The sequence below is a fragment of the Camponotus floridanus genome, unplaced genomic scaffold (assembly GCF_003227725.1).
Source record: "Camponotus floridanus strain SB8 unplaced genomic scaffold, Cflo_v7.5 scaffold226, whole genome shotgun sequence".
NCBI classification, from domain to species: domain Eukaryota; kingdom Metazoa; phylum Arthropoda; class Insecta; order Hymenoptera; family Formicidae; genus Camponotus; species Camponotus floridanus.
In genome coordinates, this window is record NW_020229355.1 from 43,879 (window position 1) to 68,643 (window position 24,765).

Here is a 24,765-nt window from a genome sequence, read left to right on the forward strand (position 1 = left end):
CTTGTCAATGAGTTTCAACGGATTGGATATAAGGTAAATAATAATCATATAAATTGATGCATCATTTTGCAATCATAATCACTAATTATCTAGAATATAAAAAATATCATTCTATCTGCGAAACGTGTTCATCATTCGAACATTCTGCGCATGTAACTGTGCACATATATTTTTCATCAATTACTTTCATATTTATACTTGTACGTATATATATGTATTTATTTATTTATTTATTTACAAGATGTGAAATTAAAATATAAATTTATATGAAAAAATATTACTACCATTTTTGAAAATTTTAACACTAATAGATATAATCTCGATATATAAAAAATAATAGCTTTCATCTCACTAATAATTTGCTGATATTTGAGAATTAATGTTTTATAATGTGCACATATAAATTTTATACTTTATTATAGAGTATTCTATATACAGGATACAGACCAATATTCCTTGTCAAAAAATAAGCATTTTTTTAGGGAATCTTTCCGGAATTGCATTGTTTTCGAAATATCTCATTTTTTAATATATTATTAATATATTATTCATATATATTTTTAAATATATTTTTTAATATAATATTTTTTACTAGTATACAATATATTTGGTTGTTGATTTTTCATATAAACAATTTTTACAGTGTACAAAATGACTTGCAAACGAAATATTTTCAGAAAAAAAAGATGCTAATTTTTTACAAGGAATACGTTAATATCATCTGTAACTTAATTATATATGACACCCTGTGTAATAAAAGAAATAAATGCATAAGAATGAGGAACAATGAAGCGTATTGTTTAATGCTTTTTTTAATTAAAATACTTGCAATATATACACTCAGTACATACACTTTAGGACGCAGATAATAAAACATCTTAAATCTGAACACGTTTCGCGAGATTTTGTCGACGCGCGTACAAAATTATGCGAAAAAGATTTAATAATTTGACAAAAATAACCAAACTTTGAACTCTATGGTATCAATATACAATAAGCAACTATTAGTAACTGGCCATCTCTCGAAACTTTTTTCCCTCACGTTATAAATTAGAAGGAAAAAGATTAAACGAAACATTTTGCTAATACTTTTCAAAATTTCATAATTATCTATCATATCGACACTTAATGTCGTATGAATTAAGCGTCTCACATATAAAATATGTATAAAAAAATTATCCTAAAATACTGAACTACACAAAATTATGTATGTTAATAACGCCGGAAGAGCTGTAACATTTATACGAATTCAAATAAATCAATATCGTGGCTATTTTTTTTCTCTAGAAATTTGTATTCAATTTTTCCTTCGTACTTTTGCATGATTCTTAATTGAATTTATTAATGACTGGCCTCTACAAATGATAAGTAAATTTTTCTGTCGATCTATAACGCGAAAGATTCTTATCTCTTCAGTATCTGAGAAAAGATATTTTAGATACACTAAAGTCGATTAGCTTGCTTTTACCTTCATGCAATTTTGACGATATTATACGATATCGTTAAGTACGAAATTGATTCGAAATGCAAACACAAGTATTTCAAGAAATGTACCTCAAAAATATTTAAAAATGATACATCTGGCTAGAAATACACAGGTATTTTGTCGCAGGGAAAATACAGCTACAGATATACCGAAAAAGTGTACCCAGCTCCAAAAAAGGAGGTACATTTCTTGCAATCTCAATATATCACTAGTCTCCTTACATTAGTCTCGTCTCTAAAAAAATTCGACGCGTTATACGATAGGAAGTTGCTTTAATTCCTCGTGAGCTTTGTCGATTCCTTGTTGCTGGTGACGTGCTCAAGATCGACCCCATCGTACTCCAGACCGCCAGTATTGTCGTAATACGCATAATCGTAGTCGTTCTTCTTGCCCGATTTCGGCCGCGCTGTCGTGCTACTGCTGCTGCTGGGTAATCTGGTCGTCGACGAAAATGGTCTCGCGGATCCACTGACGTAGGTGATGCCACGTGGCGTCGTTGTCGGTTGACCGGCTTTCTGAGCACTGGAGCTGAAGCTGTTCGGATTGTAAGTGGTAGCACTAGAAGGTCGCCTGCAACGATAAAAAAAAACATTGTAATTAATCTCTTCTTATATCAAAAGTATCCTCTAAATGAGAACAAAAATATTAGATAATTTTAATTTTTGCAATTTAATTTTGATCGGTAATTTTGGTTTGGTCGAAGAAATATCGTGATAAGGAGTGAATTTTCCCCAGGCTCTTCAAAACTTGCTCACAGTGTACTCCTTGCACTTTTGAAAAATTAAATTGCAAAAATTAAAATTATCTAATATTTTAATTTTTGCAATTTTTTTTGATGATGAAATCACGTATTCTAGGAAGATTGAAGATGAATTTGAACAATATCACAGCCTCCTCTTTTAAATGAATCGAAATCTACCTTGGTACCGGTGTAGTAGTTCTTGGTGACTCAGCGAGATGGTTGATGCTTGCGGGACTGAAGCCGATTCCGACAGAGGATCTCGCCAAATCGAAGCTACCTGTGCTGGTCTCGATGTAATACGACTTGCCGCCGCTTGCTCCGTCATAATTATTATACTGAGTCGCCTTTTTTGGCGTCTTCGTGCTGTCGTAATACTGCGTAGAAGGCTTGATTGCTTGGTTGGTACTTTTATCGTAGTACTGGCTGTTTTCGTTGGCCCGCAAAGCGGTTTGCGCGGCCGTATTATCCCCATTCGCGTACTTCTTCGTCGCTGGGCTATAAGTGGTAGGCGCGTAACTGTTGCTTGCAAAATTATTGGCAAAGTAAGACTTCGCGGTGGTCTGAGGAACATCTTGTCTGGTAGACGTAACTGATCTATATTGGCCATTGTTGTTGTAATGATTATCGTAAACAGTAGACGCGGATGTAGTAGATGGATAGGCAACGTTGCTGGTCCCTCGCTGGATGTTGTTATAGCTTCTCTGTTGATAATTGCTGTAATCGTTAGTCTGTTGGTAGTTGGTGCTCGGTTGAACAGTGGTAGTAGACTGCGGGAATTGATAGTTGGTTTGATAATTGGCCTTCGGGCTGTAGCTGCTCGGTCTCAGGGTAGTAACTTGGAAGGAACCGCTGACGGCGTTCTGCTGGTTGTAAGTGGGGTTGAAGGCGTTATAGACATTCGTGCTGTAGGCATTATGTGGGGGCGTCGTTCTTACAGTCGTACTGGGTGATGATTGGTAATTATTGTACGCGTCCTGATAGGTCGTGCTAGGTCGATACGTCGAGGACGACGGTACATTGTACCTCTGAGCGTTCTGATTTCGGTTGTAGTTCTCCTGCAGCGGTCGGACGGTGGTCGACGAGACTACATACGTCGTGGATCGTTGATTGTACGCGTTGCCGTTGTAATAATTGCCGTTGTAGCTGTGCTGACTGGGAGCTGGTGCCGCCGTAGTAGTAGTCGTCGACGAATAGCCATTGTACGGCTGCTTCCTGCTGACCTTCCTGACGCCACCAACCTTCTTCTTGGTGTCTTGATTCACATCCTCCTTGTACGACTTCTCGGACTCGTACTCGTCCTCGTTATTGTTTTTGTTGTAAAAATTGCCGCTACTGCTACCTCGCAGAATGTCGCGATTGTTGTTGTAGTTGGACGAGGACACTCGATTCAACGCGTTAGCGGAGGATCGGACCGCGTCACTGGTCTCGCTGCGTTGGAGGTGATCCTGGGGCTCGGCGTCGCTACGAATATTATCGTAGTGCACGGACTCGAGACCGGAACCGATTCTATACAAATCGAAGTTGTCGCTGGCATAATAGAGGGTCGCAGCCTCGCAATCCACGTCGTACCAGTCCGCACAGGTCTGGCTCTCCTGATCGAAGGCGGTATCGTTGGGACACAGGAATCTAAATGAAAGATTAATTAGATAATCGTTCATCTCTATAAACTCGATTATATTAAATCTTACAATTAATTTTAAATTTTTCATACATATATAAATCTAATATTTTTTTCTAAATATATATATTTATTATCTGACACGTCTATAAATATTTACTAAGTAGTTATAAAAGTTGAAGAGAATTTATTTATGTCACTTATAGAAAAGATTTTGCAACATGTAAGACTTACTTGTAGTCTTGAATGCTGCCAGCCACAGAGACGCAGACGTGAAAGACTTGGCAGTCGGTCTCAGGGTCCGCGTAATAGCTACCGACGATTTTGTTGCGACAGGAGAAGGAAGTTTCCGGCATATATTGCTGGGAGTATCTCGGCGGTGGTCGTTGGAGGCCTAGTACGCAACTCCATAATATTCCCACTGAAACAAAAAGCCGAAAGTGTGTCGCAAACATTTTTACATATCTAAAATATAAATATAGCATGCACGACACTCTGTCATTTAAAATAATATTTAACATTGTTCATCATTTCCTGCAAAAGAACAATTTTTCCTTCAAAATTTTATCGATCGAAAATTTGACAAGCACGAAATAATTGCATTTTTTAAATATACGAAAAGAAAAATCGGTGAAAAAATGGCAAAATTTTAATCCACCATGCTAAACATTTGCTTGTATCTAGAGATGAATTCTGAAAATTGAATAATAATTAAAAAAAGATTAAGGATTAAATAATTATCAATATAATAATTATCAATATGGGATGCATATTAAAATCGAATACATGATTGTGTTGATATGATTCTTCGAGTTTGTGATTTTTTCTGTATTAAAATCATTTTCATTTACGAAACCTGATTGTGAGTAAAGGAATTCTTCATTACGTTTCATATCGATCGAATCGTTGGATGTAAACGTTCGCAATCATTTAAAGACTCGAACGTGTTTTTATTGATAGTAAAATTTTAGAGCGATAGTTTATAGAACTCGACAGATGTCGATGCACCTTTCTACTTCGCGAATATTTGTATGCATTAAAGAGCATGAATACTTTGGCAGACACAACCACCTGTACGGAGATTGTCTCGGTCGAATACATTGTCGGTTTTTCATTAGAGAAAACACACTGCCGGTTTTCTATTACAACGTGTCTTAAATGAAATCGCTTAAACTATCGCTAGAACGTATAAAATGTCTTGAAGCAAATCAGACACTTAAGCGACTCTTAATTTCAGTCTATTGGCAAGTAACGAAACAAAATCGAAGAAGAATAAATATTTGTATTAAAAAGAAAATATTTCATTGTTACAAAATCTGTTCATTTCGCTTTTTAAAATTAAATAGCTGGGTCTATGGAGAAAAATTTCGCCATTAAAGAGATATCTAGAAAGAAATAGAGAGAGAAAAATTCTTCTTGCGAGGAAACCTCGCAAACTGGAAAATTCTGATTTTTAAAAAATTTCAAACAAAATTATTTTCACGACTTTATTAATGTTAAATGAAACTTGCTCTTAGGATAAAATTTGTGTATAAAACATTTTTCAATATCGCGAATAATTTTGGAGATATATCGAAAAAAGCCACTCTCTGCATATGAAGGAAGGTTTCATCCCTTAAATCGTTTTTGGTCGCAACTCAAAATTTCTAAATTCACCTATTTACAATATTTTACAGATTCTATTCTTTTATATATCTTATATAAAATTTCATTAAAATCCAAATTTTCCAGTTCGCGACGATTAGTTCTCTTGTGAGAAATGAAATTTTACGAAGATATCACGATACTTCACGCCCCATGAATAACATTCATTAACTTTCGCAGATATTTCCGGCACAAAATGACAAGTCTCGCCGATCCCTACGTCTATCCAATCCAGGGCGACAATTAAAATGGATCTCACCCCGCATTGAATCAAACGAAACCTACCCGAGATTAAGACGAGCTGCCGCCTCGTAGACTCCATCGTGCGTTCTCTTCACTCGGATTCGATTCACACTCGCGTTACCTGCGCGATTCGACTCGTGAACGCGACTGCAGCGTTTGCAGAGCCTTGGGCCTGAGAAGAGGAGACGCGCGAAGATGCTTTCTGGGAGGATGGGGCCAGGTAGGGTTACCAGGTAGGGGCCCTCGTCGTCTTCGCGGAGGAGAGAGAGAGAGAGAGAGAAAAAGCAGACCCCGCACATGGGGCCCTGTGTTCTATGGAACGTAACGTCTCTCTCGTTACGTCACCTCTCTGGTAACCGGGCTCGTTCGCCAAGCAGCCCCCGCGGCGACGATGGCACGTATTTTATGTATGTACGTGGGTATATGCGGCGCATACCTCGTGCAGGATGACTCCCGCGTATAACTTACACCGTTTTACTGTCACGATGATGTAGGGATAGGAGATCGGAGAAACCGCGAGATTATCATCTGCTAAAGAGATCCTGTCTCGTGCGATGCAAATGATACGTGGGCGACCGCTATTGTATCGCTCGGAAGACCATGCTCGACGAAAACTTTATATACGGCGCTTCTGGTAGGTTGCTGATTGCCTTAGACCGCGATAGAAGAGCGTTACGTGTTTCGCGCCATAATCAGCGTTTTAGTGTCAATTCGCATTTATAATGAGCTCTGATCATTGAGGAGGAAACAGGTCGTTAAAAGAGAAACCGAGCAATAATATATAAGCGATCGTGTTTACTCAATTATATCAAAGTCTTTTATTCGACAATAGGTTACGAAAATAAGAACAATAGAGATTATCTTTTTTATTTTAAATTAAGAGGACAAAGATAACCCCTAAAAGATAAACTCTGAATTAATGTATCTAGTTCAGCTAAAAAGAATAGATCTAATGAGATGAGTTTTATGCGACACGCGATGGAAGAAAGTCGCGTTTTGCATTGAATCATCCGTGGAAGAAGTGGCGATAGATTTCGCCGCTGCTTTGAATGGAAATAGAGATAAGAAGCTGAGAATGCCCCTTAACGACAATTATTGTAACAGTGAAATCTCAAAACGGTTATATCTTAAATGAAAAGAATACGTAATTGTTATTTTTTAAACGGTAGAGACATACATTTTCAATACGAATATGAAAATATGATCGTTCAGCCAGTTATACATGTGTGAATAAATATATATAAATTTAAGAATCTAAGATTTTTTAAAGAATTTAAGGGAAAATTAATTTTAAGAATTTTTAAGAATTTAAGAAGAAATTAATTTTAAAGAATTGCCTCAAGTTCTCGAAAAAAGATGAATTAAAATATAATTTTATATTTCCTCTCTTTAAATTTTTCAATATTAATTTGACATGAATCTTAAATTTTTCTGAAAAAATTTCTATAATTTAGATTATAATTAGAGAAAGAATTTACTCATAATTTATATAATAATATGTGCCCTGATATCTCTTCTTTGTATATTCATATATATGTATTTTACTTTCTATTATAATATATTTTATATTAAATATTTCTATTATTAACAAATTATTTTATTAATAATAGAAATATTTAATAGAAAGTATTATAAACTATTTATTATTATAAATTATTTTACTTTTCTACATTATATACATATAATACTTAAAAATTATAAATAGAATTCTATCTCTAAATTTGAACACTAATTGTATAAATCATCTAAAGTGGGCTTTATCCTTTTTATTTCATTGTGCATCATTTCCAAGCAAAAATGAGTAGCAAGACTTATTTAATTTTAGAATTTAAAATAAGCAACTACTCTTAAAATCTGTGTGTCTATCTTTATAAAAGATTTGATCACAATTTTTGACAAAAAAAGAGAATGTAAAATGCATTTATCTAAATAATTTAAAGTAGACTTTATCTTTTTTACTTTATTACATTATTTCGGAGCAGAGGCAAAACTTATTTAATTTTGGAATTTAAAATAAGTAATTAATCTTTAAATCTGTGTGTCTACATTTTTAAGAGACTACTACTTTTTTATCACAAATCTTGGCAAAAAAATAAAGAGAACATAAAGTGTATTTTGCCTCTCTCCTCCTAAATCCACAGAAACGCTTCTCGTCGCTAGCGCAAGTTCGGCGTGACCGGTCGTCTGATGGCCTTTGCCAGCCGCGACTCGTTGCACTCGTCGCAGGGTGCATCCAAGGAGTGCTCGCCTGCATTCCAGCTTCAGAGGAGCGCGACGGACGGGGAGAGACTCCGTGTCGTTAGAAGGTTCGGATCGCCGCGTCCGCGAGGTCGTTCCATCACCCATCTAAAGTCTAACGTTCTAACGAGTCTAACATTAAATACTTGAAATAGCTGGAAATGGTGAAATTCGTCGCGGATAATTGCACCTGGAAAGAGTTGCACGGGCGGGGTCGAATTGTTGACATTTTATTCATCATAACGATTATTCTTTCTCGGAACCCCACGCAAAACTTTCTCGCGAGTTTCTCCAATATTAGCTACATGACGTCGGATAATCGGCAAGGGACCAACGACTCATACCTGTTAGAAATCGTTCGCGATCGGGGAGGTGGTTTCGTTACAGGTGGAATTGCGACGATCGATCCTTGACGAGATAAGATCGTTTCCGCGGATCGAGATCGAAGCGGCGCGAAACACGCCAAGACGTTCGTCCGCGAGTAAAGGAGAGTCACGTGGCTCGATTCACTTGCCGCCGTCGCACGAAGATCGAGGTCGTACCTCGACAATCGAAATTTCGCAATTCAGCCTGCCTTGCATCCTGTGCCGTGCCGCCGATGCAATGCCTTAAAGAGAGAAAAAGAAGCGAAAGACCTCTGCGACACGGCTCTAGAGTCGAGGCAAAATCGTCGTTGCATTTGCGACTCGTGAAGTGAAACATGGGACTAGCTTGCTGCACTCTTGCATTTTGCGATAGATATCTGACCTGTTTTTTAAATAAAAAAAAAACATAAAAGAAAGCCTGGAATTTTCAGGGATTTTTTTACACCTGGGAATATCAGGCAATTTTCATGGAATTTTATTGAGATATTTTGAAAAATTCTCTCTTTGATAATTTTGCTCTTATAATATCTGTAAATTGGCGAGCCAATTAAATATTTATGTTACGTTTAAAAATATAACATATTATAAATATATATCTATGTTTCTATTAAAGAAAATCTTTTTTAGAAAATTTCAATACACTACTTTGCTTCTCTTCCTTCAATAAATAATGAATTTAACGCAATATATTAACAACTTTGATTTAATTTTTGTTATATTTCAATTTTCTTAATCTAATATTTCGTTACTTTTGTGAATCACTAATATTTCGTCATAATTTACACATTCATAAGCAAAATAATGTAAATAAATTAATGATAATAATTGATATTATAATAAAATAATATTAAATAATTAATTAATATTATAATAATTTAAATAAATAATTAATATTATAATTAAAATAAAATAAATAAATAATTTGATGATTTTCAGTAGAGTGTAAATCAGATAAATTGATTTTAAAATTCATTTTCTTGAATCGAGAACAATAAGATACATGAATCAAATCCTAATTTGTTTTCCGAAAATTGATCTTCTAATTCGAGCTCGTTTAACCCCTTCTCTCATCAGCATATGCGATATCCATTAGCGATTAGAGACTCGTTTCGCCACCGACGTACGTGCCCCGTAAAGAGGTAATTAACGAGACGGGCATTATATTTTTCAACGGCCGTTCGTCTCTCCATTACTTGCGCCGCGATGAGCTTTGCGCCTCGAGGAATCTTCTCAGCCTTGGAGGGCGAAAGTTGTCTTCGATTCGCTCGTAGATGGAACGATATTTACACCTACAGAGGTGATCCTCGTGATTGTCTTCGTAGTTCTAAAGTAATCTCAGTCGTTTTCTGCTAAAATCGTCAGCGGTATATTTTGCACACACGATAAAGCGGTTTGAATGATGATAGGGAGAGGAGGAGTATCACAAGATGATATGATAGTATAATGATGGTGACACGGACGGATACTTATCTCCGATTACAGTCTATCCTCGTGCGAATCATCTCTTAATTAATTTCACATTATATGTCATACACGTTTCAAGCGACTCTGTGAGAACCTAAAGCGGCTTTCAAAGATTGGTAATTTAGAGTTCCAGCAAAAGTTTGATGATGCGAGATGTTTAGTGAATTTAAAATATCAAGATAATATTGTGACTTTCAAATTAAAGAAAAATATTAAATTTTTTCTCGTCGGGAATATAATCTTTTTATAAATACATATGTATGGGGGAAATCTTTAGATTTTGAATCTTTGTGAATTTTTCTTTTTATATAGATAGGATTAAACCATCAAAACACCTTGACTTAATTTTGTTTCCGGATTCTAACTAAAAATTCAATATTTAAAATTTTATATCCATAGATATATTTATTAGAAATTTTGTTTTATCCAACTGTAGCATGTTATTTTGACAATATATACATGTATCTCTTTCTCTCTCTTAAAAAACTTTATATTTATTATTATTTAATTATTTATTATTTAATTTATTGAAAAATTATAGAAATACGATAGAAATATAGAAAAAAGATTAAAATAAATAATTAAATTATACAAATTGATTAAATTTAAAATTGAATTTTTTAATGTAAAAAATATTTGTGCGAAATATTTACATAAATGACAAATATGTACAAATCAAATGATTTTTATTTATTTTATTATATTTTTTGAGTTATCTTCAAAAATTTATTTCAATGTAAAATGTAAAATTATGCCGAGAAAATACAGAACACGTCAATTTACGAAATAGTCTAATTTTGCTGAGTGCACTATGTGTATGAGAAGCAATGATGAATTTAGAAATCTACAAGCATATAGAACATACAAGACAGTGTTACCGCTATTTAGATTATATAATATTCACCGAAGAAAGTCTCGAACGAAAACTTTCGAACTTTGAGAGTACAAGCTAATTTAGCATATAAACGAGGATGAATTATGAATTCTTAATGAATAAACTAATTAAGCGGATCCAATTCGTGTCAAAGTGCAACTTGATTGGTCGGAAATGTCGGATTTATACCATCTTTCCCATATCTTTTATTTACTCTCTCACAAATTCCGGATTGTATTCGAGCAGATACTCAAACATTCCTCATTTATTGTAAATATATATTCGAAGATTCCAGGAATGAGAAATCGCTTCAAGTTTTCGCGTTCGTCTTAGAAACAGTCTCGCACGTAACAGCCATTAGTCTTTAGATCCTCGCGAAATTATTATTAATTATTAATTTCTGATTGGAAATTTTGCATCAATTTGCTCGAACGCTCTCCTCCGCGGAGTCTCTTGGTCTCACAAATGTGTAGTATAGCCTTAAGGCTACACGTGATGCGATATTTGCTCTTTCCGGAGTAATTTTACACGTAGGAATCATTAGTCCCGCCACCAGGAGGAGGCATAAATTTCGCCCTCATTAAATGTATGTGGAATAATTTTCCAAATTCGCGCGATAATTAGGAGAATGAACCGAGCGGATGCACCTTTATCTCACCTTCGCTTGCACAACTTTTGCGTAATATCCGTGTGCGTTTTCATCGGTAATTATTAAACTTCGCGTCTCTCCTCTGCGGCTTGTACCATTTAAAGGTCAGGCTCGCCAATATTGAATCATCACATTAAATTTCAAAGAGCATGACAATTCCTATGGCAGATTCGTCGGCGCGCTCGTGGAGAAAGTGCGGAAGGTTAAAGGTCCGGAGTGAACCATTTTTTCCGTGACGTCGTCGTTTAGCTGGCGCTCCAACAGAATCAATCTTAATTTAAATATTTATTATTATATTAATTATTTTATTAATCGTTATATTTATTTTATTAATTATTATATTATAATTATTATAATTATAATTATTATAATTATTATATTAATGATTATATTTATTATATTACTTATCTTAATCAATCATTTATTATATTATTTAATTATTAATCAATTTTTTTGGACTTTATAAGATCAAATGTGAGCAATGTAATTTTATTTTTATTTTAGAGTATATATTTTGTACTCTATTCTATTTCACTTTGCTCTATTGTATTTTTTCTCATTCGTTCTAAACTGTTTATAATTTATTTTTTCGCGTCAAATATTTTAAGGGAAATTGAGCTTCTATTTGTAATTAAAATTTTCTTCTATCATCTCTCTTTAAACTAATTTCATTCACACTGAGAAAAAAATTGTAAAAATTTGAATAAATATTTTCAACTAATTATTTTTTATTTAAGTTAAATAGATGTTACGTTAGATTTAATGACGTATTTAATTTAAATATTAAATATTTCAATTAAAAAATAAAAAATAATTAATTGAAATTAAATAATAATTAATTGAAAATATTTAGTCAAGTTTATAATTCTTTTTCTCAGTGCACGTGATAGTTTTATATTATTCCTTTTTTATATTAATAATTTTCGAACCGCGAATAGTTGCGATATATTCTCGATATTCCCTTTCTCTCTAAAAATACACGTGTTACGCAAAGCAAGATACACGCTTCCGTTCGCGCTCGCCTCTATATAACTTCTTTTCGTGTCTCAAGATTGTCGACCGACTCCGCGCCGAACAAGGTATCCTTCGTCGAGGTTTCTTAACTTAAGCGGATGCAAAAAGGTGCTAAGCGTATGCGAGTACATCTGACTTCCGTCAGACGCGCACACATCCGTGCCTGCGATCCTCCGGTGCGCATCTTCCGCGCGGATTAGCCTTGAGATACGGCCAATAAACGAACCAAGTTCCCCGTTTTTCCTCAACCATCGACCGCTTCTGCCTCCCCTTCCCGGCTCCTCTTGTCACGCACTTCGACTCGAGATAGTGAAAGTGTAGAGATTTTTGTCAGAAACGTCCTCCATCTCGGAACACCACGTGCGCACTCGACGAGTGCATTTTCTCGGCGTTGGCCGGGGAAGAAATATATATTTCGTCAAGTTTATAAGCTTGTGAAAACGCGAAATGTCATTTGCGTTTGATGAGAATGAGAATGTATGAGACAATGAAAACGAAAATGCCAGATAAATTAGCTATATTTTGTGATGATCGAAGTTAATTATATGCACAATTTTTTAAATCTTCCTTTAAATAAATACATATATTCACATATAAGAGATTTCTGTTAAAACAAATAATTTTTTTAATTTAATTTTCTTCACAAATAATTTTTTTTTATTTAATTTTCTTCACATCTCGATCTATAATTAATCGGATAATATTGATTTTTCTCGTACAAGGACTATGATAGAGAAGCGCTGGCCTCGAACAAAAGGAACATCATGAACGCAATTTTGTCGAGTTTTTATTAGCTATGTGATTAGGACTGGTGGATATTAAAAAGACACTAAAAGTTAATGTATTCGAAATGTACTAGCTTTATATACCTCACCTATTAAAACGATAAGGGACAAAAATATAGGAAATGCATGGCTTTACGAGCGCCGTCAATTTTTGCATCATAAACCTTGTTAGAGCAAGATCGTAATTCTTCGGGTTGTAATTCTACGATAAATCCTTTTTTGCAAGTATTTGAGAGGAAAAATGTGAAAATTACATATCGCAATAATAATGATTCGAATAACAGAGTTGCAGATCGAGGAGTAGAACAAATCGATTCTTCACGAATTCCTATTTTGTGACACTTGTTATGCAATGTTGCACGCGTGTTTACATACGCAACATCTCGGTCTGAGAGAAAGTAAACGAATTTTATTTTAATTATCTTCCCTCCTACTTTGGCATATTATAATTATATGAATGAATTATAATTAATTATCTTATCTAAAAAAGTATCAATAATAATATTTATTGTATGCGTATGTTGTACGCGTTATATATCAAGACGATTACATTTTTTAATATTTAATTAATTTATTTTATTAGAATTTTATAATTTCTCTAAAGCTATTTCTCTCCGACTTGTTCCGATTGACCTATTGCATAACTTTATTTTCATGACGTGTCTCTAAACTTTCATGTATGGTGCCGTTTTCTCGTTTTAAGATTAATAAGTAAAATCCACATGACACTCTTCAACTTTTTGACGTTTCTGATGCTCGTACACAATGATTATCAATGAAGTAACCGGCTAGTAAATAATTTATCTCCACAGCAATAATGGTAGAAAGACAGAGAGAGAGAGAGAAAGAAAGACCAAAAGAGAGAGAGAGAGAGAGAAAAAGAGATAGATAGAGAGGGTGTCTGTTCATCTTTGCCACGTGAGAAAGTGAAAGCAAAGGCCGTATGCTTTGAAGACGAGATGAGGCACTGGGTACCGATCGTCCCGGCATTCGATCGTCTTGAAAATTACTCTCCTCCCAACAGCGGCTTCGTTATAGCGATATCGTTCCTCTTCAAACCCAGTCATGTGCGTCTTCCATCGCGAATCCGACGAGTTTTTATTATATCATCTGCTTCAGTGATACGATTCTTTGCGTTTCTTATATCGCAAACTTTCGTTTCCGCATTTAATTTCATCAAAATTAATTAATAAAACAATAGATATGCGCTTCCCCCTCGTCAACATAATAATCTTTCGGTCATCTCATGATGGATATTATATAATTTTTTGCATCTTATATTTAATAAAATCAATAATAAAATAAGATTTCAAAAATGTTTAGCAAACTGGTGGTTAAATATATTAAAAAATAAATGAAAAATATATAAATGAAGAATAAATTAATAAATAAATGAAAATATAATTAATAAATAAATTAAAATAATTTACACAGCGTTTATTTTTCTCTTTAATGTTGTGTTGAAGATTAGATTATACTTGCTTTATATTCGCGCATTAAAAATTATTAAATCATGAGATAGGATATTCGTCCTATTAATTAATTTCATCAAAATTAATTAATAAAATAATAGATATGCGTTTCCCCCTCGTCAACATAATAATCTCTCGGTCATCTCATGATGGATATTATATAATTTTTTGCATCTTATATTTAATAAAATCAATAATAAAATAAAATTTCAAAAATGTTCAGCAAACTAGTGGTTAAATAAATTAAAATTAATAAATAAATGAAAATATAATTAATAAATAAATTAAAATAATTTACACAACGTTTATTTCTCTCTTTAATGTTGTGTCGAAGATTAGATTATACTTGCTTCATATTCGCGCATTAAAAATGATTAAATCATGACATAGGATATTCGTATTGCTTTTCATCATTGATAAATAGCAAACGCACACTCTTTCATTTCTCTTCGATTGTGTGCTTCAATAATAATCGCTCGACAAAGGTAAAGCGGCGGCGGTTAATTGAAGCGATTACTTTGCAATTGATAGGTGAAATTGTATATTGTATGTGCGCCAGTTCTCTCAATCTTCAAATCACGACCTCAATTCTAGTCTAGATTCAGATAGATTAAAAGTATCACTCAATTATATGCATATTACTGTTTTAATAGGAATTTAAATATATTTTAGACACGATTTTACGAGCAAGAAATATTGTTTATCTGACCAAAAGAATTTTGCATATATATAAACAAAAAAATAGTTCTCAAAAATTCGATTTCTCTCAAAGAGATATATTTCGCATCATGCAAAATTCTTTTGGTCAGATAAACAATATTTCTTGCTCATAAAACCGTGTCTAAAATATATTTAAAATATATATATTTGTTCATTTATTCATTTATGTATATTTATTATATTTATTTATATTATTTATATTTATATTTATTGTATTATATAATAATATATTTATATTGATAGCATATTTATATGCATAGGATGAAGATTCGATCGCGAATAACTTTGTCTTCCGATGAAGGAAATGCTCGTTTTTTGTACGTAATGAAATGAATCCATTTTCGAAAGAAAGAGAGCACCGACTGTTTCCGCGAGCGTAATTAACGTATTTGCGGTGAATTAAGCAGCCACCCGAGGTCTTAATTACGTGGCGAAGGGGCTGCGTACCGTTATTGTGACATACTGTACATATTCCGTGGCGCGCAACTCCGTGTGAAAAAGAAAATTATCCACTCATCACCGCGATATGCCTCTCACTTATATAACACGGAATCTCGTTTGATGGTCCTCGAGTGACGATCATATATATATATATATATATATATATGTTGTATACATATATCTCATTTCATCTACTCCTTTCGCAGAATTACGTATAGAAATTTCTATACTCGCGCATATAAATTCCACGCGTAATTTCCGCGGTAAAAAAATGTGCATTTGCATTAACAATTGTAAATATTTTATGCTGGAAAGGCTACCCAGTCTATTTCAGGAAAGACGATTTATCCTTCGCGATGGAGAGTGCTTTAATTTTGCGCATTATTATATGAGCGCATATAAATCACATTCGACAAGAGAAGATTCCACTCTTCTCTTTCTTGTCAACATATTTCTTGATTGTAAAATTAACTCTCGCGATAGGGAGGAAATCTCGTTTTTTTATATAAATATTATCTGTTCGCATAATTTAAATGCATAAATATCGAAAAGAATATCTCTTGTATAATAACAAAAATCTAAAAGATTGGTGATTCATTACAGATTAATTTTAATGAAGGTTTTTGATTAATAATGAGAAAGAGAGAGGAAGGAGGGGAGTTGCAAGAATAAATTATTTCCTTAAACATGTAAAATTAATCTTTAAAAATGAAATAAAGAAAAAAATAATAAATAATTTAGACTGGAATAAATTATTAGAATTAATAATTTAAATTAAATTAAATTATTAAATATTAAATTATTTTCATAAATTCGTAAAATTACTCCTTAATAAGTAAATAAAAAGAAGGAAAAAATAAATAATTTAGACTAGAAATAGAAGACTTTCCCTTCTTTTTAAATATCTAGCTGAATGACATTTCGTTAATAATACACAAAATACGACTCGTTCATCTTCGATATAATCCTTGCAGGACAGATTTGCGACCGAGGTATATAATAGCTAAATTATTGTCAAGTCAGACTCTCAATCAGCAGGATTCAATCCTTCCTCCTTAACGCAGGAAACAATTAGCGGTTTTTGTTCGTCGAGGCTACCGTAGAGGCTCGAAGACGATTTATAATCGTAGGTCACGCCGATGCTGCATGTTACGGGGAGGAGAGGGAAGGGAAGGGAGTCCTAGAGAATAACTTTCACTCACGACAGTGTCGCGGGGACCCGATGCCCCCCCGGGCGCATCGGGCCACACATCGACACGACGATCGCGTCGATATATCGCATGCTCACACACAGCGATATCTCGCGCAATGTTGCATAAACGCACGCGCGTGAAACCGCGTCTCCGGGCCTCTTACGTGCGTGCGCGATACGCGAACCCGCGAGCTCGCGTGAAACGTGGAAGTAACGGCCGCGATTATACAAGCGGTATGTTCCCACATGAGAGCTATCTTCCCGAAAATTCCTCCCGAACGAGATCGCGCGCGAGGGGATCCCCTCATCAGCCAACATTTCTGTCTGAAAAGATTGAAGAGCTTGGATTTTCGCGAGTAGCAATTCGCTTTTTTTTAATCGTATTCGTTTAACTGATCATATAAAAGACTGACGTGAGATCGCGAGTGAGTTTTTTTGTACATGTATTGATATTTGAATATATAATGCATAAAATTCCTTATTTATATTGTTAATTTTGCGTTGTATTATTGATTATTATTGATTAATTAAAAATTTTTAGAATTAGAAAAATAAAGAAAAATAAAATAAATATCTACATATATATCTTTTTCCTTCTCTTTTTTCGCTTTCGAATCTTATTCGTTTAACTGGGTATAAAAGACTGATATGAAATCGCGAGATGTATAGGTTTAATTGATATTTTCTTAAAGAAAAAAATATGAGTTTTAAATGCGTAGTTTTTTTATGTATCTATTAATATCTCAATATATAGTGCATAAAATTCCTTATTTATATAGTTAATTTTGCGTTTTATTATTGATTATTATTGATTATTTAAAAATTCTTAGAATTAGAAAAATAAAATGAATGTCTACATATATATCTTTTTCCTTCTCTTTTTTCACTTTCGAATCTTATTCGTTTAACTGGGTATAAAAGATTGATATGAGATCACGAGATGTGTAGATTTAATTGATATTTTCTTAAAGAAAAAAATATGAGTTTTAAATGCGTGGTTTTTTTTATATATATCGATATCTAAATATAAAGTATAGAAAATATCTTACTTATATAGTTACTTAATTTTGCAAATTGTGTTAATGATAATTATTGATTAAATACAAATTCTTAGAATTAGAAAAATAAAGAAAAATAAAATGAATATCTACACATATATATTTTCCCTTCTCGTTTTCTCTGTATCTATCAATGATTGTTCTAATTAATAATTTATAATCTTTTCTAATACGATAAGAGATTACTTAGTGGATAAGACATAGATAATAAATATTTTATTTTACGACGAGATTTTGTCATATATTATCTACGTACTTTGTATATCGTGATATTTAATTTCTGCAAAAAAATGAATAGAAAATAGAATAAAGATAAAGAAAGAAGGAAAGAAAGAGAGATAATGTACGCGCAACAGTCGTGAGAAATTCTCGCCAGGTCCATAGACAGGTAGAAGCGAAAATGAGAGAAAAAAAGTACAGACTAATTAGTCTTCGGGAAAAACAATACCACGAAAGCAAATCCTTACATGATCGCAAAGCGTTCAAACGAAGTAGTCTTTAAGAGAAGAACGAATATCTCATGAACAACGTTAAAAATTCAGAGTCGAAAAAAGATGAAACTTGTTTAAAAAAAAAAGTATCCACACGAATAACGTTAAAAACAAAACAAATATACACAAAAAAAATACGAATCGAGAGAAAACCTCTGTGAAACATTCGGATGAAAAAAATTATAAGGAAAGTAAGCGTTTAAAAAATACTAGGATATCGAGGATTGACAGATGCAGAAGGCAAATGTAAGAGCGTTAACGGCGAGAGAAACAAATGTAAAATAAAAAAAATTATACTGCAGGTTCGTCAGGAAATAAATCCGATATTTTCTGTTATTCGTTGCAAACTTAATTAGACGAGTTGGGGAAGGAAGCAGATTCTCTCCTAGTAATTGCAAGGAAATACAGCCGCTCGCCTACTCGTTAACGGGAAGATGCCGCAAATCTATCCTTTTTAATTATTCACTTCGTCTTATGCGTCTATTTGCGTGCACATAACATATATACACACATTCACATACGTGCATACGCGATGTGATGCATCTCGGGTGAATCGTATCGTTCTTCTCCAGCAGGAACGTTCGCATGAATGCGGACGAGAGGCTTGCGAAAATCCGCCTTGCGCAATTGCTCTCGATCGGACTGTTACGTCTGTCTAACAGAATCACCGGCACTCGTCTTTGATTTCCTTTCGCGGCGAATAACGCAACGTCGATCTATTGATTCCGCCATAGGAATCGATTCCATTTGCCTCCAATCGATTAAGCTTAAAGGCTATTTAAATCTTATATTCGTCATATCTCAGGATAAATTGGATCTTGTACATAATGTGCAAAGGTTCGAAAATTTGTATCGAATGTTGCTTCGATTAGATCTTAGGCTGAATAGAAAATTTCTTAGACTCAAAAAGGTACTGACCTGCCAATCAATAAAAAATTAAAAAATTTGTCGTACAACGTAACATTTGTCGTACAATGTAATATTGATTTTAAGAGATAGATCCCAAGGGGAACAAAAGCCAAAGTAATATCAATTTGACGTCATACTGATCAAATTTGTCATCATGTTTTGATCAATTTGACGTCAATGTGACGTCAAGTGACGTTATAACTTTGACTTTTATATTCTCCTTGGCATATTAAGAAAGCATCATATTTTATAAAGATAAATGTTTACTTTTGTAGCGTGGAACATCTACTTCCGCCGAAGTGCCGCATAGAAGAACGGATTTTTTTCTACTTTCGCAAAAGCCATTATAACGTCATTCGTGGGAATCAGTCCAGTCTGTGAACGTTACTAAATCCAATGGTCGATTTCTTCATTTCGCGATAATTTCGTTCGTTTAGACTGGGAAAAGCTGACTTAGCTCGTTCCATTATTTAACAAATATACCGATCATTCTCTCTCTCTCTCTCTCTCTCTCTCTCTCTCTCTCTCTCTCTCTCTTTCTTCCCCCATCTAAGAAGGTGCATGCATTTTATTTGCAATACAAATTATCTTGTTAAAAACTGACCTTTTACTTTAAATTCGTATTAAGATTGCTATGTATGAATTGCGAAAATCATAAAGTATGTAAAAAGATATTATATTGCGAGAAAATATTTTATTGAAGTTGCTAAAAAATCGATCAGATGTTAAATATATCCTTTTTATTTTAGTTTACATTTCTGTAGGAAGACAATGATGTGTAAGGCAAAATTCACATTTTGTAGATAAAATTCAAGCCAGTGAAAAAGCAATGTTTTCCGGAAATAATCGGCTAAAATTGATCTTTTCTATTAAAAATATAAAAATAAATAGAAATCTCTTTTTACGATATTCATCAATTGAAAGTGCTTTCGAATTTAAAACTTGTCTGAATAAAATTCGTTAAAGCGACTCAAAATCAATATAACAAATAAATTAATTTAATAATTAATTGTCAAAAGATGTTAAAAGATAAACATGAAGATTTATAACAGTAACAAATTTTAATTCTATATTAGTATTTAATTTTTTTATTACATTAAAAATTAATATAAAATATATATCTCTCTCTAACATTTATATATCTTTTGTATATCAATTAATTTGAATTTAAAAAAATTTTATTATAAAGCTTTATTATTATTGATATATTTTGATTTTTATGCTATCGATTAGCATGATTTATTAATTAAAGGAAAATCTTAAAAATAAAATTATGTAAATATATTTTGTATATAATCTCTATATATTAGCTATTTTTATAGTTTTCACAGTTTATTGCACTGAATAAAGACCGGAAGAATCCGGACAGTAAGAATCAGAATTTACCATGGTTCTTTCACTCTCACTGGATTTTTCCGGCCAGCTCTGATATAAGGACTTCTTTTAGGATGTCGTAATTGATAGATTCGCATCGTTGATATCTTTTGAATTTTTATGTATGACGTAAGAATGATCGGTGAATGAAAAACCCTATCTCAAGTTTTATTTTCTTAAGAGCCTTCTTATCAAGTAACATAATTCATATACTATATTTTGCCTCTTTTATTTCTAACATAAAGACCTCATAATAACATATACGTTATATTTGAAATTTCTCAATATCTTCATAGGAACTACTAAACATTTGCTAATCACTTGCATAATGCTATGATTAATTAATCACGATATTTCTTCTTAATCAAGATTGATCTAGCGATTTTAATCTTGAACGATAAGCAATCTCGCTCTCTTACTCACGCACTTTCGCCTCGTATTACAATTAGAGAAGTAACCGCTATACGCGTTAGATTTTTCTTGCTAGATTAACGCGCGTGAAACTGTTGGCGTTTTTCCCGCTCATTAGCATCGGTAAGCGAACGAACACATGTCTTATCTCACATTATTAGATATTACGTTACCTAACCGAGCGTTTCTCGCTTTGTATAATGAATGTATAAGGCGTTCGTGCTCCAATTCGGCTTTCCCATTAATCCTCCTTTCTGGACTTATCCGTCGTTGCTATTCAATTAAAGTCCTCTCTAATCGCACAGAAGAGAATCACAAGCGTAACCAGTGTCTTTTGATTACACAGTTCAACAAGAAAAACAAACACAAGAAATGGAATAATTCATTTCCCGTAGCTTATTCGACGCTATGACTCCATCTTTTAAATTACTCCATCACGTCACGCGTTTTTCAGAAATTTGCTATTTAAATAATGAGCTAATTTATCATGTTGTAATATTGTGACATGTTAGAAAAATTCTGTTGCAATCAAAGTTACATATGTGTTGTTAAGATTTCCAATTTTCAACAGAAGAATTTGTTGCGTCAACTATAGTTATAAGATATTCATAATTATTAAATGTTTAATCTTTCTATTATGGAAAAATTGAGAGAAATTATCATTGTGGATTTCTCAAATAATTTTCAATTGTGTTTATAAAAAATTAAACTTAAGGATTTTTCAAATTATTGAATATGTAAATTTTTGATATTAAAATTAGTTAGCAAGTTCAAAATCGATATAATATCAACAATTAAAATCAAAATTAAAATACTCACAAATTTTTGTCAAAATTTATATATAATTCATATATTTTGAATTGGTCAACTTTGATAGATTCATATCCAGCGATCTAAAAAAATATAATCTGATTAAACATAATTAAAAACTAATAGATTTTCAATTTCGTAACTTTTTTAAAACCTTGCATTTAATTGATAGCCTACTATAGTGGTCAATTTTTTTTCAATAAATTTCTTTTTCAAGAACTGAAAGTCATAATATATTTTTGATTGAAAAAGGAAATTTCTCCAACATGTCACATCGTAGCTATAACACGATAAAATAGTTCTCTTTGCAATTTTAATCACAAATTACAACATAATAAAGCAGTTTAGAAACTGGAAGTTATTTTTCATTGAATATTCAGTAGGATTTTTGTTAACTTCCAAGCTTCGAAAAATATTCCTGCAAATTTATATAAGAGAGAAATGATGAAAATACTATTAATACTATTAATAGTAATATTAAAAATGAATTGATATATTAATAGTATGAATTGATATATTAATAGTAATATATTAATAGTATGAATTGATATATTAATAGTAATATTAAAAATGAATTGATTCACATATACTTAAAAAATTATTAAAAATCAAAATTTTTACATCTATTTTTAGACCATTTAGCGACATAATTAAAAATTTTAATGAGATTTGATTATATAATTTTATAATTTTATAATTAAAATAATATAGTATAATAGTAATTTGGATCTTCAAAGATTTTAATACCGAAACTTCTAATGTCGAAATAAATCACCTAATATTTAGTTGTTATTTTTGTCGATGCTTTCGAGGGAACGCACGAAATTTACATAGGATCTGTACGCAATGACTTTCTCTAACAGGTTATCGCCAAGAATCATCTCTTTCTTCGAGTATGTTACATTGTGCGTGCGTTTCTTACAAGCGGCACAAGGATGTCTCAATGGGCCATCTTCCTAATCATACTTTGTTCCTCTCTTTCACTATGCTACCCTGACCCACATCTTGACATGTTTACATTTGATGAATTTTAATCCTCATCAAAATGAAATGTCTGATTAAATGGCACGTCAACGCGATGCGAGTACAAGATTATTACTAATATTACATCTCATCATTTCTTTAATTAAGAGTCGCTTCGATTGTATGAATTGACTTTAATAAATATATACATACCTGTCTCTCTCCCTCTCTCTCATTTCTAATTTATTTTAAGCTGTAGTTTCTCGATTGTGTGTCAATATTCTCGATCTTCGAGATACCGATGCGGGAAGCATCGAAAAGGAAGTTAGGATACTTTAATTAGTACAAGGGATAATTGGTACTAGCAGAAGAGCACGCGATTTTACCGTAGCTGGCTCGTGGGAGGCTGTTGAAAGTCTCACAGGAGGTAACAATCATTTTATTATGTCGTTACCTACACGTACCCTTTCTCGATTCTCGTAATTGTTAGTAACAGCTTAGTCTAACTTTTCTCAATCTTTCTTCTTTCGAACCATTTTCCGGGTTTACTCGCTATTTCTTTTCTTATTAATTATTTATGCGGGATCGAAAGAAAGAGTGATTCAAATGGATTCGCTAAAAAATTTAATTACCTTTATTTATGTTGTGCAGCTCTTACGATTTCTAATAAAAAGATCTATCACGATTCTCTTGAGAAGTTATTTAATTAAATTGATGTATACAATAGTGTAATCATATTTTATGCCAAATATTTTTTATTATAAATTATTTTTTTATTGTAAATGATTTTAGATTATTTTAGATTTAATTATTATAAATGATATTGATTATTCGCACAAATGAATTGATTACTCGGAAGTGACAAAATGAAAAGATTGTGCAAAGGAAAACGAGAAAATGTTATTACTAAAAATGTATTACACAATTTCTTTTATTTAGCTGGTATCATTAATCTCAGGTGTTATTAATGTAGTTATATTATTATTGGCTGCTGATTAATTTCTATTCTTAATATTTTATTTATCCTTCGATCAGATCAATAGACTCAGACATTTTCTTAGAGTTTGATATTAAATTTTGTATTCATATATATTAATATATATTTCATTAGAAATTATGCAATCCCATAATTTCTTATTATAATAATTTTCGATGTTATAGTTAATTATATTTAACTAATGGAAAGGATTATCGTTCAAATATTTTTGGCAAAGGCAGTTTTAAAAGCATCATTTTTTTACTTGGAATAATTATTGTCATAATAATTTTTCTCAGCAAAAAAATTGCATAAGGTTCGCATTTTGTATGAAAAACTTTGATTCTCTCCTATAATTAACTAGGCTATGAATTATTTCCATAATTATTACTCCCGTATAATACTAAATTACACGCCGTTATTGAAGCTTCAATGAACTTACGAGACATATAATTATGGACGCGACAATATATGCAATTTATTATAAATACCATTTCCATTATGTCACAGAAGGACGATATCATTCTCGGCTTTACGGTACATTTCTCGTGCGATAATGACATAATACCTCGTGTAATATCATGTTTAGATAGTCAGGATTAAATTATTAATAAGCCATAACAGATCCGGCATTCAAGCATAATGATTCATTTAACCGAGCGTACATAAAAACGTCCCGAAGGTCTTTCGCGCATGTTTAGAGAAAGGGGGCAAGAAAAAAAACTCACCTGCCTTCGCAATTTCGTTTCATTCACTCCGATCTGTCCGGATGGTCCTTGAGTGCGTAACCTTTGGATGAAGTCACCGAGCATCTCCTTCATCATCC

At 32.6% G+C, this 24,765-nt stretch overlaps 1 protein-coding gene across 2 annotated transcripts; it reads right to left on the bottom strand.

Annotated features, from left to right (window-relative positions):
- Positions 1 to 758: 758 nt before the first annotated feature.
- LOC105253199 (probable cyclin-dependent serine/threonine-protein kinase DDB_G0292550) lies at positions 759 to 24,751 on the bottom strand. 2 transcript variants are annotated; one of them, XM_025408728.1, is made up of 4 exons: positions 24,668 to 24,751; positions 4,081 to 4,267; positions 2,406 to 3,854; positions 759 to 2,056 (listed from the first exon to the last, which is right to left on the bottom strand). In XM_025408728.1, the coding sequence occupies exons 2-4, from the start codon at positions 4,200 to 4,202 to the stop codon at positions 1,759 to 1,761; spliced, it is 1,869 nt and encodes a 622-aa protein (XP_025264513.1). In that variant the 5' UTR covers positions 4,203 to 4,267; positions 24,668 to 24,751; the 3' UTR covers positions 759 to 1,758. The 2 variants fall into 2 exon arrangements, with proteins under 2 accessions (XP_025264513.1, XP_011259364.1); XM_011261062.3 differs by lacking the exon at positions 24,668 to 24,751 and adding an exon at positions 5,776 to 5,933.
- Positions 24,752 to 24,765: the final 14 nt, after the last annotated feature.

Coding starts and splice junctions, on each gene's coding strand:
- LOC105253199 (XM_011261062.3), bottom strand. CDS start 5,812: ATGGAGTCTACGAGGCGGCAGCTCGTCTTAATCTCGG. Junction 4,268..5,775: donor GCAGCTCGTCTTAATCTCGG/GTAGGTTTCGTT, acceptor TTTTTGTTTCAG/TGGGAATATTATGGAGTTGC. Junction 3,855..4,080: donor GGCAGCATTCAAGACTACAA/GTAAGTCTTACA, acceptor TCTTTCATTTAG/ATTCCTGTGTCCCAACGATA.